Genomic DNA, 19200 nt, shown 5'->3' with positions numbered 1-19200 from the left:
AGGTCACAACTCAGTTTCAAATGTTTGAGCCTACCATTTTATGTCCGCTCTGTATCTTCTAAACCCCTTGAAGGATTTTCACAAAACTTGGCTGTAATATTCCATTTATCAAGACAATGTGTAGAATTCAAAATTCACCCCTGCCAGCTTAAGGTCAAGGTCACAACTTGATTGTTTAATGGTTCCACCCAATACCTTTCACTATCCATAACGATGACGGAGGATATAGCTGTCTTTCAGACTATCTTGTTTGATCTTTATCAAACTTGGCCTGACATTATTTAATGGTCCTCTCGCAATTTTGTTCAAATGAGGGTGCTTGACACCTTTTAGGGGCCACAAGAGCTGAAAATAGAAATACCTTCAAACATTTTCTCCTGGACTGCTCAACAGATCTTTATCGAACTTTGACTGCAGTACTGTTATAAGGACTTCTCCAAGTTTTGTTCAAATGAGGGCACTTGGCCCCTTTAAGGGGCAGCTAGAACTGAAAATTGAAATACCCTTATATGACTTCTTTTCATGAACCGCTTCATGGATTTTCATCAAACTTAATCAGTAGCATCATGGTAAGGTCCTCTCACAATTTTGTTCAAGGGGGGAGGGTGGGGGTGCTTGCCCCTTTAAGGGGCAGCTAGAACTGAAAATTGAAATACCCTTATATGACTTCTTTTCATGAACCGCATGGATTTACATCAAACTTAATCAATAGCAACATCTCATAATTTTGGTGGGGGGGGGGGGGGGGGGGGCGGTGCGCTTGCCCCTTGTAGGGGCTGCTAGAGCTAAAAATAGAAATACAACTTTTTCTCAGGAACTGCCTAATGGGTCTTCACTAAACTTGGTCTGTAGCATCATTATAAGGACCTGAGTACTTGTTCGATTGGGGGTAACCTGCATCTTTCAGGGGCCACTAAAGCTAAAAAAAGGAAGTCTTATCTTGAAAGGCTTGATGGATCTTCACCAAACATGGTCTGTAGCATTATTAATGCAAGATCCTCTTCCAAACTAGTCGAAATTCCGGCCACTAGAGCTGTATATATAAATACCTTTGAACAAGTTCTTCTCATTAACCAATGGATGCAGATAGCTGTTTTAAAGACCTTCCAAAACACCCTTAGACTGCTCCAATCATTAAAAAAAGAGATTTTAATGAGTTTATTTTTCAATCTCAAAATGAATATATTGTAAAAAAGTCACCTCTGTTTAGGCCCTAAATAGCAGCTTCCAATGTTATAAAACTTGGATTGGAGACAAAGCTTGGTATGCTGCTTTGCCATTGGTCAGTTTGAAAGTTGAGCTCAGAAACAGCCAATCAGATGCTGGAGTATTGAGACTGGTTGTTAGCCTTGCTGGAGTATTGAGACTGGTTGCTAGCCTTGCTGGAGTATTGAGACTAGTTGCTAGCCTTGAACAAATGTTGTTCAAGGAGTTTTGTCCTAAATGTCACTGCTGTTAACAAGTTAGTGAAGTTATATAGGTCTTCATAGTTCTGATTTTGATAAGGTCAGCCTTGACAATTATAAAAGAAATTGGAAGCAAAATATGGCTATAGATATGACGCTTCTTTCACAGAAGAGGGTATTTATTATACCACCTTTGAAGAAGAGAGGTATGTTGTTTTCCTCATTGTCTTCACAATGAAAACCATTTCTGGTCAATAGCTGAAGAATACTGAATGCGTTTGCCTGCAGTTGTCATACTTCATAGGATTGCCTGTGGTCAAAAGATTACACCTATTGTTTTTTTTTTTTGGTCAGTATATCAAGGTCACGGTAAACTCTTTAGAGACTGAATATGGTTTCTGCTCAGTAACACTCTTCAAACCTTACAGGATGATTACCTGTAGACTGTATATGACCGCTATTGTTTTAAGGGACAGTAGGTCAAAGGTCAAGATCTCAGTGACCTTGAGACATAAAACGGTTTCCTCCTGGTAACTTAATAATTCCCTTGGTCTGCATTTGTTTATAACTTCCTTACTGTTTGGTAATATTTCCAAAGTCTGAGCTGAAGTCTACGAAAGTTTCAAATATTTTTAACCATCTGTTATGGTTTTTATCAGCCAGAAGAAGTTATTGCTGGAGGTCACATGACATAGTGGGTCGTGCAACAATAGGGGCATGTCATTGATAGGTGGTAGATCTGTTAGTGGGTCGTGCAACAATAGCGGCGTGTCATTGATAGGTGGTAGATCTGTTAGTGGGTCGTGCAACAATAGCGGCTTGTCATTGATAGGTGGTAGATCTGTTTGGAATTATTACTTACATATATATAATACTGCTGTTATGTTGCAGGTCTAGAAGAAAATACAAACAGCCAGAGGATGAGCCAGTCAAGTTCATCAGATGTTACGGTATCTTCAGATTCCACTGACACCTCACTATCTGAAAGACCAAGAAAACTGAGAAAAAGAAAGGCAGTTGACTACTACCCAACAAAGGGTAAAGGGAAATTTAAGGTGATCCATCAAAGTTGTCCTCGGAGGAAAAAGATGGCAAGAAGTATTGACCCTTTTCTTAGTAGGAATAGTAGAGACAGTAAAAGGATAGAAAGTATGGAGGGTGAAAATACAGAGATGGAAAATGGAGAAAGTACAGGCAGTAAGCATTATTTGACAGATAATTTACTTGAAAATAGTAGTGTTAGTACAACCAGAAATGATAGAAAGATTGTAAGCAGCATGCAGTGTGAGTTTAGTGAGGCAGAAAATTTGGTGAATTCAGGTAGGGCTCACCAAAAAAAAGATTGTTCACTAGTTGACCAGTCAGTGGGAAAAAGCAATTTTCAGAAAATATTTGGAGTTAGTGATCTGACAACTTGTATGGAGTTAGACGGAGATAAACTGCAGAATATAACTACAGAGAATTCTTCACGATCATTTAATGATTTTGCAGAAACAGAATCTTTGCCAGATATAGAAAACTCTAGTGCTGAAAATGAAAGTTTGTTTGATGTATTACATGGTAAAACTGGTGAGAATAGAGACAACCAACATCTTCCTGCAAACAAAAACCTCAAAATTTTTCCTTCCAGTGAAAGCAGTAATGGTTGCACAAATACATTGATGAACTGCTGTAACCAAGGCTATGCTTACTCATTGAGGAAAAAGCCTCCGGTGGATTACTTAGAAACCAAAATTGATACTTTTGGAACTGATACAGCAGTAAAGACTAAACTTGAAGCCATTCAAGGAAGGAAAAACCAGAAGGGAAATACGAAATATGTACCTAGCTTAAACTCTGATTTTGAAATAAGTGATTCTGACAAAGGAGACACATTTCAATCAAATGGACAGCAAAATCAGTGTCTAGTAAGACAGTTGGAGGATAAAGAGAATACTTTAAAAGGTAAAGAAAACCACACACTGTCAGATGGTATTGCTACCAGGAAAAGGCATAGAAAAACTAAATCTTTTTCTGAGCAGTGTGATGGAAATGAAAGCCTAAATGGTCACAGTCTGAGGAAAAGTGCAAAATTTGATTACTTTGCGACTAAAACTGGTAACCTTAGTTCTGAAAGTAATAGGCAGGATGAAAGAGTCTTGAGAAACAATGTAAACAATGGAAATGAAAAGATTTATAAAAATACAGATACATTAAAAGATGAAAAGTGCAAGACTATGGATACTGGTGAAACAAATATCTGCAGTAATAAGATTCAGATGGACATTGCTGATGAAGAAGGGAGAGCAACTTTAATTGGAGACTCTATCAAGTTGAACATAGATCAGAATCGAGGACGTGGCACAATGTGCAATAAATACAACATGTTTGACCCAGGTGTCACTGGAGATATTTCTGATAACATTTCTGATGATTTACTGATCCAAAATCCCTTTGATGATTTACTGATCCAAAATCCCTTTGAACTAGACTTTTCAAGTCCAGATTTAACCCCTTGTAGTTTACAGGATCTGAAATCTTATTGCAGCAAGGATTCAGAGGAAGACATTTTTGTAAGTGGAGAGGAAAGTGTTACATGCAGTGAAAAGATCAGCCTGTTAGGTTTCTCTTCTGCTGAGAGTAATTTTTCTCCATTGAAAAGTGAAGAAGAGTACCAGATGTTAACAAGGAATGATGAAAATGTGGAGAATAACCAGTCAAAAATCTTTGACTCTCAAGATAAAACCAATGGAAAAGTTGAAAGTGGTGAGAACTCTGTTAGCCTTGGGACTGGATTAAATAAAGCGAGCAGTAAACTTCTTTCCACTGTTGTTGACGAAGAAACTGAACTTCTTGAAAGTGTACAAGAACCAAAGTTTAAGAATAGTAATTCACAACAGACAACTATGGATAATATTTTCCCTGTTATAAAAGTAAATAGAAGTATTCGGCCTTCCAAAGTAAGGAACAAAAATGTAGGTATATCGTCGGGAATTATGTTTGGAAAAATAAATGGAAAAGTATCAAAAGAAAGTGGATATAGTCCTGATGTAATGGTTACCTCTGAACAAGAACTTGACACAGCTCAGCAAGGAAAGGGATTTGTTAAAATTGATGTTTTTGTTAAAGAATCTGATGAGTCTGATCATGAAGTTCTTGAAGAAAATTTTAAATTATTACCAGGTGACTTTGGAGCTAGAGAGAAGATTGGTAGATTTTCTGATCATTTAATGTCTGGAAGAGACGGAGAGAATACAGGTGGTACCAAAACTTGGACAGCTTCATTACTGTTCCCTAGAATGTCTGGAAATGAATTGGCTGCAGATAAATGTCTAGATATTGTTTGTGAAAAAAATGACAATAGTATGAGTTGTGAAATTGAAAGAGATGTTGTGTTTGAAATCAAAGAACATTTGAGCCCTACATGTGGGAATGGTAAAGCAGAAATGGCTGAACCAGATAGCACAGTTGTTGATGATGACATTAGAATTGTTGAAAAAGAAAATAAACCTTATAAATCAGAAATTAAACTTAACTCTAATGACAAATATCCAGGAGATTGTAAAGGTATGAAGGAGAATTCCAGTGACTGCAGTAAAATGAATGTTACTGTTACTGAGGTAGTCAAAGGTAAAAACATCAACAGGCATACATTTGGGCAAGGTAGTAATGCGACGATTAATTGTGGTAAAGGAGATAGAAATGAAACCATGAGAGAAGGTTATGATATAGAAAGTAGAAACCAGGTCATGAGAAGTGAAGATTGTGGGATTGAAAATGGAGACAAAACCATGAGACAGGAGGATTGTGGTAAAGAAGATAGAAACAAAACAATAAGAGATGAAGATTGTGGTATAGAAAGTAGAAACAAAATTGTGAGAAAAGAGGATTGTGATATAGAAAATGGAAACAAAACCATGACAGTAGAGATATATGATACAGAAAATGGAAAAGAGACCATGACAGACGATGATTGTTGTACACAAAATGGAAACAAAACCATGAGAATAAAAAACTGTAGGAAGGAGAATCCGAATGGTTTTAGGAAACTAGTCAAGGATAAGAAATTTAAGAAAATTAATAAGAGTACTGCAGGTTGTTCTAAGAAAAGTGTACAGCAAGAAAAGTTGAAACAGGTGAGATGGATTTTTATGGAACATTTTTTCTTCTTCCACTCATATATTTTCTGGAATAGTCTTGCACTTGAAGTTTATGAACAGACAATTTCAGTCTTTTTTATACACATTTATATTCATAAATACTTCTGCAGTAGTATATATTATTTATATCTCTAGCTTTCTATCTTAATAAACTTAACTTGTAGCCATGGATGTTTCTATTGAAATTCTTCATTTTAAAATTCGAAATGAAGATGCATTTAAAAAGTATATCTCTATTTTTTGCAGAGTGACTTTATGGTTGGCAGTGTAGTGTGGGGAAAGTTCTCCGGAAATGTATGGTGGCCAGCATTGGTTATTAATGGTGACATGGTTAAAAAGTCAACTAAGACAGGATTCATATGGCTGTACTGGTTTTCTGATAGACAAATCTCACTGGTATTTTCACCTTATCAATTATTATTATTATATTCATAAATACAAACATACTTGTGCTAAAGATGTTTATGCCTGTGAACAGAGACCAACTACCTCTTAAAGACTGCTAGATTTAGTGCCAAATTAACCATTCTCAGTTTATTTTAACCCTTAGCCTGCTGGCGGCAAGTGATTCTGCCTTTGCGACCAGTGCAGACCAAGATCAGCCTGCACATCCGTGCAGTCTGATCATGGCTGCACTGTTCGCTATTCAGTCAGTAAATTTTCAGTGAAAACCCCTTCAAATGATAAATGGTATTGGTATTGAAATGAAAGATGGACCAGTCCATTTTAGAAATTTAGCATGGTAAAGGTTAAAGTAATTCTACACATTTGATAAACCAGAAGTAATAATGTAACATTATTTATCTGAATAATGAGGAATAAAGCATGGACTGGGTTTAAGGAAATGAAAATTGTTTTATGAATTAATGGCAACCTGTGCATAAATTTATAAAAGTGGCAATGTTACAGTCTTTCTAAGGATGAAATATGATATCAAAACATTTGACAGGTTTAATAATTCTAAATAATGTCCTAAAATCAGCGTGTAATGTGCGGATCTCTTTAATGATAGGCAAATATCTCAAAAACAAGCAACAGACCTATATATTTTATTTCACCACATTATAGACAATAATGTTTATTTACAACCTATAGTAGTTTCATTAAAATCTACGTTGTGAAAATTATATCAAAAATGTCAAATTCTCATAGATGCAATTATGAAAACTTTTGTGAGGTCCAATTTTTTCAAATCCTTCTAGCAAAAAATCAAACACGACCTATCTATTTTATTTATTGAAATTTTCAAGTTCATTCTGAAGTATGAAAAAATCACAGTCTAATTAAATTTTACATTGTAGAAAAAAATTGATCCAAATATGCAGAACTACCTTAGACTGTGAATAAAGACAATACCATCTCTTTGGCTTTCCTAACCATGTCTTTGTAAACAAGGCTAACTTTACACTGTATTTAACAGTTGAGCAGTAGTCTTTGGCCATTGTGGGTTGTTTTACCTACATGAAAACATTTACTGTGAAATCATTTATATTCATGGGGGACTAATTTTGTTGGATTTCGTGGTTGAGTCATTCCACGAAATTTAATCCTGACGACCAAGTAAAATTTCAATTCATTTTATGTTCAAAAGTTTAAATTCACGAATTCATGTCCCTAAGAAATTCCCATTTTGACCAAAACCACGGAATTCATGCCCACGAAATCAAATGATTTTGCAGTTTATGTTTAATACTTAAGTGGTTTATGTACATTTTAAGACTATTTTTTAAGTTAGTGTAATGATGTCCTTAAAAATACCAGACACTGTAATACTGAACAAAAATCACCAACTGGAAATTTTAGTTCATGCAAGTGGTGGGATATTAGCTCATAAATAGTTTTCAAGAAAAAATATTTTGATATGTGTGAAGTCTTATTTTAGGAAAATAGTTATCTAAGTACTTTTAGAATGTAACATAGAAAGTTGTAACAAACCTTGAAATCATGTAAACCTTTGACCATGAAATGTATTAAGGTTGTTAAAAGAGCAATTTGAGTTACTATGAGACTTTGCAAGTTATTTATCAATACAGTCCTCCAACTCTGATTTATGTTAGAAAGTTGGCAGTTACTTGCATGTGAAAACAGATTTGAACTGGTACAAAATCTAGGAACACTGGTTAGGTTAATTGTCTGCCATTCCACAACTGAAATACTGTTGAAATACAGTGTTTAACCCAAACAAACAGACTGTAGGATTGTTATAAACTGAGACAGGAAATTCCTCACTTTATATGGAGGTACTTGCTCTGTAGGGTTGTTGTAAAGTGAGACTGGAAATACCTAACTTTGTATGGAGGTACTCTCTGTAGGGCTGTGGTAAATTGAGACAGGAAATACCTAACTTTGTATGAAGGTACTTGCTCTGTAGGGTTGTTGTAAAGTGAGACTGGAAATACCTAACTTTGTATGGAGGTACTCTCTGTAGGGCTGTGGTAAATTGAGACAGGAAATACCTAACATTGTATGGAGGTACTCTCTCTATAGGGCTGTTGTAAACTTAGACAGGAAATACCTAACTTTGTACATAGTACTTGCTCTGTAGGGTTGTGGTAAACTGAGACAGGAAATACCTAACTTTGTATGGAGGTACTTGCTCTGTAGGGTTGTTGTAAAGTGAGACTGGAAATACCTAACTTTGTATGGAGGTACTCTCTGTAGGGCTGCGGTAAATTGAGACAGGAAATACCTAACATTGTATGGAGGTACTCTCTCTGTAGGGCTGTTGTAAACTGAGACAGGAAATACCAAACTTTGTATGGAGTACTCATTCTGTAGGGCTGTGGTAAACTGAGACAGAAAATACCCAACTTTATATAGAGTACTTGCTTTGTGGGGCTGTTGCAAACTGAAACAGGAAATACCTCACTTTGTATGGAGTACTTTAGATGGAGGTACTTGCTCAGTAGGGCTGTACCAAACTGAGACAGAAAATACCTAACTTTATATGGAAAATACCTAACTTTATATGGAGGAACTTGCTCTGTAGGACTGCTGCAAACTGAGAAAGGAAATACCTCCCTTTGTATAGGTGTATTTGCTATGTAGGCTAGTTATAAAGTGAAATAGGAAATACCTATTTCAGTACAGAGGTACTTGCTATATAGGGATGTTGTAACCAGTATGCAGTGTTGACTCTATGCCTATAACGTTTATTGTTTAGGTGAAGACATCTTGTGTGGAGTCATTTCAAAACACCTTTGTGACTAGATGCAAATTGAAGAAAAAATGGCACATGCAGAGACACCTGCAGATTGGTATTGATAGAGCTCTAGAGGTAATTGTTTTGGATGTGGACCAAGTCTGTGACACTGTATTACAATTCTACTGTAGGTGACTGTATACAGTATGCAGTCATTGTCTGCATTCAGAACAAGATTTGGCATGTAATTGGAAGGAGAATCAGATGAAAATTTCTAATAAATTCGTTAAACATGTCAGTCATATGAAAAAATACATTGTTGAAAGTGCCCAAGCTGTTTAGCTATATAAATTCGCAAGTTGATTGAATTGTAAATTGAACTCCTTGTTAGCTCACTTGAGCACAAAGTTCTCAGGTCAAGCTATTGTGATAGCTCACTGACCAGTGTCTGGCCACACTTTCCTTTAAACAACATCTCTGAAGCCATTTGGTGGAAGTTTGTTTAAAGGGTTCTTCTTGGTTGCACATAGGGGCATACATCCTCCACCTCTGGTAATTCATAAGGGGAAGTTGGCAGTTACTTTCAGAGAACAGGTTTGTACTGGTACAGAATCAAGGAACACTGGTTAGGTTAACTGCCTGCCATTACATGACTGAAATACTGTTGTAAAACAGTGTTAAACCCAAAAACAAACAAAGCACATAGGGGCCGCCAGGGCTTAAAATAGAAAAATCTTTAAATGACATCTCTTAAACTTCTGGTCTGATTTTAAAATAATATCACACAAATGATCTTTGTGTGATCCTCTACCACGTTGGTTCAAATTATTAAGATTTGTCAAAAAACATGGCCGCTAGGGGGTGTGGTCACTTTCCCCTTAATATGTATCATAGGGGAAACTTTAAAATTCTTCTTGTATGAAACTGCTGGCCCGATTTTGAAATAATTTAACACAAATGGTCCTTGTGTAACCTTCTTCCAAGAGAGTAAAAATTGTTATGATTTGTCAAAAACATAGCAACTAGGGGATATGTGGTCTCTTTTTCCCTACATGTATATAGATCTTGTGTTAAACTGCTGGTCCGATTTTGAAATCAATTCACGTAAATGGTTCTTTTGTGATAATCTATCTAGATTGTTCAAACTATTCCGATTCCTCAAAAAACATGGCCGCCAGGGGGCATGGTCAGTTTTCCCTAAAATGGAAACTTTAAAAAAAACCTTGTATGAAACTGCTAGCTCAATTTTGAAATAATTTTACGTAAACGGTCCTTGTGTGACCCTCAGCCAAGATTGTTCAAATTATTGCGATTCGTCAAAAATTACCGCAAGTGGGTGTGGCCATTTTTTCCCTACATGTATATATTGGAAAATTATAAAATGTTTTTGTCAGAAACAGCAGGTCCAATTTCAAAATAATTTTACACAAACTTAGTTTCTTGGGTGACCCTTTATGAAGATTGAACAAATTATCATGTTTCATCAAAAGGCATTGCCATTAGGTTTGGTCAATTTACCCCATATTTATGTGGTGGAATCTTCAAAAAATCTTGTTTGATATTGTCATATCACATCATTCCTCCAATGTCTTACCCCACATCTGCCCCCCCCCCCCCCCCCCCAAACCCCCACCCCACCTGAACACTCACATACACAATACCTGCCTGTATATATTTAGTAGCAGATCACTTGCCCCTCATCGATGTGGGTTCGAGCCTCACTCGAGGCGTCAAATTCTTCATTTGAGGAAGCCATCCAGCTGGCTTATGGAAGGTCAGTGGTTCTAACCAGGTGCCCGCTCATGATGAAATAATGCACAGAGGGGCACCTGGGGTCTTCCTCCACCATTAAAGCTGGAAAGTCGCCATATGAACTATCATGTGTCGGTGCAACCTTAAATTAAAAAAAAAAAAAAAAAATGTATCATGTGGAAAACTTGTAATGAGGGAGGGGACTGTAGGAATGCCTGTGCTGTCCATCCGTCTGCAAATCTGGATCTTATGATAACTCGAAAAGTATTCAAGCTAGGTTCATAAAACTTTGTACTGTATAAAGGGCAATATGTAGATTATGCAAGTACATGACTAGGCTTGTAGGTCAAAGGTCAAGGTTGATATTGAAGATCAAGTAAAAATTGTTTCTGCTCCATAACTTTTATATACATTGATGGATTATCTTAATGCTACACACAAATGTTCCCCTTGATGAGACAACATGTCATGATCTATGCTTGTCAGTTAAAGGTCAAGGTCACTGTTCAAGGTCAAGTAAAAATTTGTTTCTGCTCCATTAGTTTGAACTGCATTGAAGGATTTTTTTCTACACAAAAATGTTCACCATGATTAGACTACCGTCATCCTACGAATATAAGACGCACATTTTTTTACGAGATTCTGGTCTCGAAGGACCGATGCGTCCTATATAATGGGGATAGAAAAAGACCAAACATATCCCCCGACTCAAAAATTAAGAAAAATCGATCTTTGTTTACCGTGTGTACCTCTATATTGAAGACTTACTGAATTCAAGGGGAGTAAATACCAGTGACTCGGGCATAGCTAATAGCCAGTATCGGGACGAGGAATCTTAAATTATTTTTGTGTAAAATGTAAAATTAAGAGCTCGTGTAAAAAAATAAAATAAATGCTGTTTTTCATTAAAATATATTTAACAACACATTTCTGTAACTGTCATCATTAAGTTTTTAACAAGACCTGTGTAAAACTTTCCCGGCGTGTTTTCACACATTTTGCATTAAAATACTTGAAACTCCATATCAGGTAGCCCGGAAATCGATTATCTAATCTTCAAACATAATTTTGATAGTTGTCTGTAAACCTCTTGTTCATCGAAAAATTCACGCCTGAGGCATTACTTATCTTACACCTACTGTCACAATCTGCAAACAATTAACCGTTTAATCATACACGGAGGCAATTGTAAACATGTGCATGCGAGATTTTAGAGTGATCCAATGTGATCGTAGTCGCTGATTCGTAATGTTCAAAACAATTTGCAAACCAGTGTTAAAATTACGTCATTTTACCCCCACATGCCAGAGTGTACCTTAGTTTTTAACTGGCATCAGTATTCATGGAGTGGTCAGAGGATGTGGCAGTTTAGTGCTTACACAGAGTTTCGTTATGCTTTTCAATTTAAATACTTGCCACAACATCCAAAAACATCGACAATGATTAAGCAAAAACCGGCGAGATCGTAGAAACTATAGCGAATTTCGGACAAACATAAATTCGGATAAGTGATAAGTGCATGATGGGTATAAGCATTTTTCCAGAATTCTGCTGATATTTTTTCATTGCGTCCTATACACGAGTGCGACCTATATTCGGCTGATTACGGTATGTGTGGCGCACATGATCCATGATTGTCAGTGAAAGGTCAAGGTCACTATTGAAGGTCAAGAATTTTTTTTTTTCAAGGGTAGGGGGACTTCTGTATTACCTCTATAATATTTGGTCACTTATTTGAAATAAAGATGGAAGCTAACTTCTCACTTGTTCATTTGCTATAAAATAATTATAGTGATGGTATCTGTACCCGACACTTGTAGCTTAATGTTTCTGTAAGATTTACAAGTTCAAATTTCATTCTGCCATTATACAAACACAGTGACATTGTAAAAGAAAAAATGAGAATTGGTTCTATTTTGACAGTCTGTTTTGAAAGTTCATTTAAGTTTGTTATATTCTTCATATATATATATATATTGTCTGTGCAGATATGTGCACGTAGAGCAGGTGTTGACATAGAGGAGTTCGGATCCATTGGTGCCTGGGTGAAATCTGACAGAGGCTTTCTTCAACTTAACAGTGAGAGATTCAAACCTAATCCAGGTACTTTAATAAAAGACAAGGACACAGTATGCTAATATCTCAACATTCACTTTATATTTGTTGGTGGGCATATTAAGACCGCATTGTCTATCAGTATTTTTGTGTGTTTCAGTGTAAATTATTGTCAGTGCTGTAACTCTGCCATCCATAAAGGGATTTTGAAATAACTAGGCATAAATGTTCACCATAATGAGATGACGTGTCATGTGCAAGACCCAGACCGCTAGCTCCAAGGTCAGGGTCACACTTAGAGGTCAAAGGTGAACAGGGTCTGTTTTATGTCCGGTCCATAACTCTGCCATCCATGAAGGGATTTTGAAATAACTTGGCATAAATGTTAACCAAAATGAGACGATATGTTATGTGCAAGACGTAGATCTCTTGCTCCAAGTTCAAGGTCATGTCAAAGGTTAACAGTGTCTGGTTCATAACTCAGCCATTTATCAACGGATTTTAAAATTACTTGGCATAAATCTTCCCCATAACTAGAACACATGTCATGTGTAAGATCCAGACCCCTTACCTCTAAGGTATAGGTCGTTTCTTGTCTGGTCCATAACTCTGCCATTTATCAAGGGATTTGAAAACAATTTGACAAGTGTTAACCATATTAATAAGGTATGTGGCACTTATTACCCGAATCTCTCAGGTCAAGGTCAAGGTCACAAAATGATTCATACCTAAACTATTCTGGCATATTTTGCACAGACAATTGTAGCTTTCTGGAGCATGCTTTAGGAGCATTTGTCACTAATAGTACCAGCTCTTGCTTGTTGGTTATAGAGCTAATATAGTTGTTTGAATAGTAAGACATTAAAAAAATCTTTGTTATCCCCCGACGAAAGTCGGAGGGATATAGTTTTGGCGTTGTCCGTCCGTCTTTCCGTCCGTCCGGAGCCATATCTAGGAAATGGTTAGGAATATTTATTTAAAACTTCATTTACATGTTCACCACTATGAGTTCTTGCGGCCCGTCAAGTTTCAGTCAGATTGCCCAAGTAACACCAGAGTTATGGCCCTTAGAAGTTTCTAGTGTTAACTATATAGGGTACTATAAATATGGCAATTTCTGCATCATAACTTTTGATATATTTCACCTAGAACTATGAAACTTAAACAGAATTTAGATCACCATAATGTGGTTGTGTACACACAATTTCGTTTGGATTTGTTTGTAAATTTAGAGTTATTGCCCTTTAATTGTATAAAAATCCACATATTTGTACATAACAAACTTACCATTTGGTAGAATTTCATTAAATTTCTTTCATTCTTTTCCATGAACATTTATTGTAAACATGTGAAGTTGTGTACCCACACCTGGTCACCCCCTTACCTTGATCACCCCCCCCCCAAAAAAAAATTTTAAAAAAATCATTATTTTACATTTTTTTCAGACAAACTTCATAAACATGTTCAACACTATGAGGTTATGGGGCCCATCAAGTTCAGACAGATTGCCCAAGTAACACCAGAGTTATGGCCCTTAGAAATTTCTAGTGTTAACTATAATATAGGGTACTAATTAGATCTATAGATATGGCAATTTCTGCATCATAACTTTTGATATATTTGACCTTGAACTATGAAACTTTAACAGAATTTAGAGCACTGTAATGTGGTTGTGCACACACAATTTTGTACGGATTTCAGAGTTATTGCCCTTTAATTGTCTAAAAATCCACATATTTGTACATAACAAACTTACCATTTGGCAGAATTTCATTAAATTTCTTTCATTCTTTTCTGTGAACATTTATTATAAACATGTGAAGTTACACACCCACACCTCGTCACCTACTTGCCTTGGTCACACTCCCTCCCCATCCCAACCCCCCTCCCCCCCAAAATTTTTTTTTCATTTATTTTAGATTTTTTTCAAACCTTCCATGATTATTTATCAATATGCAAGTTGTACCATTTCCCCACCTCACTCCTCCATACAGTCATGCCCACCACTGATCATGCATCCTCTGCACCCCCCCCCCCACCCACCAAAAAAAAAAAAAATCACATATTTGTACATAACAAACTTACCATTCGGCAGAATTTCATTAAATTTCTTTCATTCTTTTCTGTGAACATTTATTAGAAACATGTGAAGTTGCGCACCTACACCTGGTCACCCACTTGCCTTGGTCACACCCCCCCCCCTCCAACCCCCCCTTCCCCCCCAAAAAAACAAATAATATTTTTTTTCATTCCTTATTTTAGATTTTTTTTCAAACCTTCCATGATTATTTATCAACATGCAAGTTCCCCCACCTCACTCCTCCATACAGTCATGCCTACCACTAATCATGCATCCTCTGCCCCCCTCCTCCCCGCCAACTTCACCCTTTTACCTTTTTTTTTTCATTTTTAATTTTCCATCAATATTTATAATCGTGTGAAATTTTGTTTCCTCTCCCGTTCCCCCGCACCCCCACCCCTCTAAAAAAATAAATATATACATATATAATTATATTTCCATTCCTTTTTTTTTTAAATGTTCAAACCTTCAACATGTTAAGTTGTGACTGCACAAACTTTGCCCTCAGCCATGTTCAAGATATCTTACCTGTGTTCTCTTAAGCACATCATTCTGTTCTTTTAAGTTCAAATGTACATGTTAATCAGCAACACCTGGTGCCAAACCACTCAAAGACAATATTTCGTTCCAGTTAAACTTCAAGCTCACATTTCAATTAACTGCATTTAATTTTAAAAGCTAAGCTTATTACAATAAGCATATCCCATTCAAAATAAATTCTTTAGTCAGGATCAAAGTATCATACATTTATTGTGTACTCTTTAATTAAACATTTGTTTTCTGTTAAATTGATTTTGACTAATGAAATTATTTGCTTCTTATTAACATCCTTAACTTTTTGACAGATATATTTTTTTGCCATTCCTCACCACAAACCCTTTCGGCGGGGGATACCAATTCATCGAATTTGCTTGTTTATCATAGGAGTGAGCTAAAATGTCTGTCAGTTGGTCTGTCTATCAGTTGGTTTTCATGGTTTCCAGATAATAACTCATGAAAGGCTTGACAGATTGAAATAAATTTTTGTACACATGTGTAATATGATGTAATACAGGTCTAGTTTGACTTTTCCTACAAATCACCAATTCTTAGCTCACCTGAGCCAAAGGTGAGTGAGTGTGACTGCTCAATGTTCGTCGTCTGTAGTGTGTCCGACAACAATTTGTAAAAAAATCTTCTTGAAAACCACTAGGCAGAATTGCACCAAACTTCACAGGAATTATCCTTGGGTGGTCCCCTTTCAAAATGTTTCAAAGAATTGAATTCCAAGCAGAACTCTGGTTGCCATGGCAACCAAAAGGAAAAACTTTAAAAATCTTCTTGTCCAAAACCACAGGGCCTAAGGCTTTGATATTTGGTATGTAGCATAATATAGTAGTTCTCTACCAAGATTTTTCAAATTATTCCCCTAGGGTCAAATATGACCCCACCCCAGGGGTCACATGGTTTATATAGACTTATATGGGAAAAAAACTTTAAAAATCTTCTCGTTTGAAACCACAAGACCTAGGCCTTTGATATTTGGTATGTAGCATTGCCTTATGGTCCTCTGCTAAGGTTGTTCAAATTATGCCCCTTAAGGGTGAAGGGTGAAGGGTGAAAAGAGGCCCTGCCTTCGGGGTACCAAGTTTTACATAGACTTATATAGGAAAAACTTTAAAAATCTTTTTGTCTGGAACTGCAAGGCCTATGCTTTTGATATTTGGTATGTAGCATTGCCAAGTGGTCCTTTATAAAGATTATTTAAAATTATGCTCCTGAGGTTAAAAGAGGCCCCACCCAGGGGGTCACAAGTTTTACATAGACTTATATAAGGAAAAAAACTTGCCTGAAACTGCAAGGTCAAGGCTTTTGATATTTGGTATGTTGCATTGCCTAGTAGTCCTCTTCCATAATTGTTCAAAATATGCCCCTGGGGTGAAAAGAGTGCCCTGGGGGTACCAAGTTTTACATAGACTTATTTAGAAAAAAAAAAAAAAAAATTCTTGTCTGAAAATTCAAAGCTTAAGACTTTGATATTTGGTATGAAGCATTGCTTAGTGGTTCTCTAACAAGATTGTTCAAATTATGCCCCTAGGGTGAAAATAGGCCCCGCCCTGGGGGTCACTTGTATATGGGTCATATAGGAAAATATACTTAAAAAATTATCTGATCATATTTCCTAGACTGTTTAATTATAATTACCTAATGACCCCAAGTAACTAGGGGTCACTTGACCGTGACCTTGACCTTATGACCTACGTTTTTATGCCCCCGAAGGGAGGCATATAGTTTTTGAACCGTCTGTCTGTCTGTCGGTCTGTCAGTCTGTCCGCAATTTTCGTGTCCGGTCCATATCTTTGTCATCAATGGATGGATTTTCAAATAACTTGGCATGAATGTGTACCACAGTAAGACGACGTGTCGCGCGCAAGACCCAGGTCCGTAGCTCAAAGGTCAAGGTCACACTTAGACATTAAAGGATAGTGCATTGATGGGCGTGTCCGGTCCATATCTTTGTCATCAATGGATGGATTTTCAAATAACTTGGCATGAATGTGTACCACAGTAAGACGACGTGTCGCGCACAAGACCCAGGTCCGTAGCTCAAAGGTCAAGGTCACACTTAGACGTTAAAGGATAGTGCATTGATGGGCGTGTCCGGTCCATATCTTTGTCATCCATGGATGGATTTTCAAATAACTTGGCATGAATGTGTACCACAGTAAGACGACGTGTCGCGCGCAAGACCGAGGTCCGTAGCTCAAAGGTCAAGGTCACACTTAGACGTTAAAGGATAGTGCATTGATGGGCGTGTCCGGTCCATATCTTTGTCATCCATGGATGGATTTTCAAATAACTTTGCATGAATGTGTACCACAGTAAGATGACGTGTCATGCGCAAGACCCAGGTCCGTAGCTCAAAGGTCAAGGTCACAGACGTTAAAGGTCATTTTTCATGATAGTGCATTGATGGGCGTGTCCGGTCCATTTCTTTTTCATTCATGCATGGATTTTAAAATAACTACGCATGAATGTGTGACACAGTAAGATGACGTGTCGCGCGCAAGACCCAGCTCCGTAGGTCAAAGGTCCTAAACTCTAACATCGGCCATAACTATTCATTCAAAGTGCCATCGGGGGCATGTGTCATCCTATGGAGACAGCTCTTGTTGTTTTTAGCTCACCTGAGCACAAAGTGCTATTGTGATCGCTCACCGTCCGGCGTCTTTCCGTCCGTCCGTCCGTCCACACTTTCCTTTAAAACAACATCTCCTCCTAAACCAACAGGCCAATTTTGATGAAACTTCACAGGGGTGTTCCTTGGATGGTCTTCTTTAAAAATTATTCAAAGAATTGAATTCCATGCAGAACTCTGGTTGCCATGGCAACCGAAAGGAAAAACTTTAAAAATCTTCTTCTCAAAAACCAGAAGCCCTAGAGCTTAGATATTTGGTGTGAAGCATTGCCTAGTGGACCTCTAACAAGTTTGTTCAAATCATGACCCCGGGGTCAAAATTGACCCCGCCCCAGGGGTCACTTGATTTTACATAAGAAAATCTTAAAAAAATCTTCTTCTCAGAAACCAGAAGATGTAGAGCTTAATTATTTGACATGTAGCATTGTCTAGTGGACCTCTACTAAAGTTGTTCAAATCATGACGCCGGGGACAAAATTGACCCCGCCCCAGGGGTCACTTGATTTTACATAGATTTATATAGGAAAATCTTCAAAAAAATTTAAAAAATAAACCAGAAGGCCTAGAGCTTAGATATTTGACATGTAGCATTGCCTAGTGGACCTCTACAAAATTTGTTCAAATCATGACCCCGCCCCAGGGGTCACTTGATTTTATGTAGGAAAATCTTCAAAAATTTTCTAAAATTAAACCAGAAGGCCTAGATCTTAGATATTTGACATGTAGCATTGCCTAATAGACTTTTACAAAATTTGTTCAAATCATGACCCCTGGGGTCAAATTGACTCCGCCCCATGGGGTTACTTGATTGTACATAGAAAAATCTTCAAAATTTTCTAAAAATAAACCAGAAGGCCTAGAGCTTAGATATTTGACATGTAGCATTGCCTAGTAGACCTCTACAAAATTTGTTCAAATCATGACCCCCGGGGTCAAAATTGACCCCGCCCCAGGGGTCACTTGATTTTATATAGGAAAATCTTCAAAAATTTTCTAAAAATAAACCAGAAGGCCTAGATCTTAGATATTTGACATGTAGCATTGCCTAGTAGACTTTTACAAAATTTGTTCAAATCATGACCCCTGGGGTCAAATTGACCCCGTCCCATGGGGTTACTTGATTGTACATAGAAAAATCTTCAAAATTTTCTAAAAATAAACCAGAAGGCCTAGAGCTTAGATATTTGACATGTAGCATTGCCTAGTAGACCTCTACAAAATTTGTTCAAATCATGACCCCCGAAGTCAAAATTGACCCCCACCCCAGGGTTCACTTGATTTTATTTAGGAAAATCTTCAAAAATTTTCTTAAAATAAACCAGAAGGCCTAGATCTTAGCTATTCGATATGTAGCATTGCCTAGCAGACTTCTACAAAATTTGTTCAAATCATGACCCCCGGGGTCAAATTGACCCCGCCCCTTTGGGTTACTTGATTGTACATAGAAA

The 19200-nt window shown here is 37.1% G+C and overlaps 1 protein-coding gene across 1 annotated transcript in view; it reads left to right on the top strand.

The window, feature by feature from the left end:
• LOC128547640 (uncharacterized) overlaps positions 1-19200 on the top strand; it is a 65540-nt gene that overhangs the window by 44752 nt on the left and 1588 nt on the right. The window contains exons 2-5 of the mRNA XM_053520683.1: positions 2298-5521; positions 5792-5941; positions 8709-8822; positions 12428-12542. Of these exons, the coding sequence (XP_053376658.1) occupies positions 2327-5521; positions 5792-5941; positions 8709-8822; positions 12428-12542 (3574 nt within the window). The 5' untranslated portion in view covers positions 2298-2326. The remainder of the gene's footprint in view (positions 1-2297; positions 5522-5791; positions 5942-8708; positions 8823-12427; positions 12543-19200) is intronic.

Source organism: Mercenaria mercenaria, chromosome 13 (assembly GCF_021730395.1).
Source record: "Mercenaria mercenaria strain notata chromosome 13, MADL_Memer_1, whole genome shotgun sequence".
Taxonomy (NCBI): Eukaryota; Metazoa; Mollusca; class Bivalvia; order Venerida; family Veneridae; genus Mercenaria; species Mercenaria mercenaria.
This window is presented reverse-complemented; position numbering and strand designations above follow the sequence as displayed.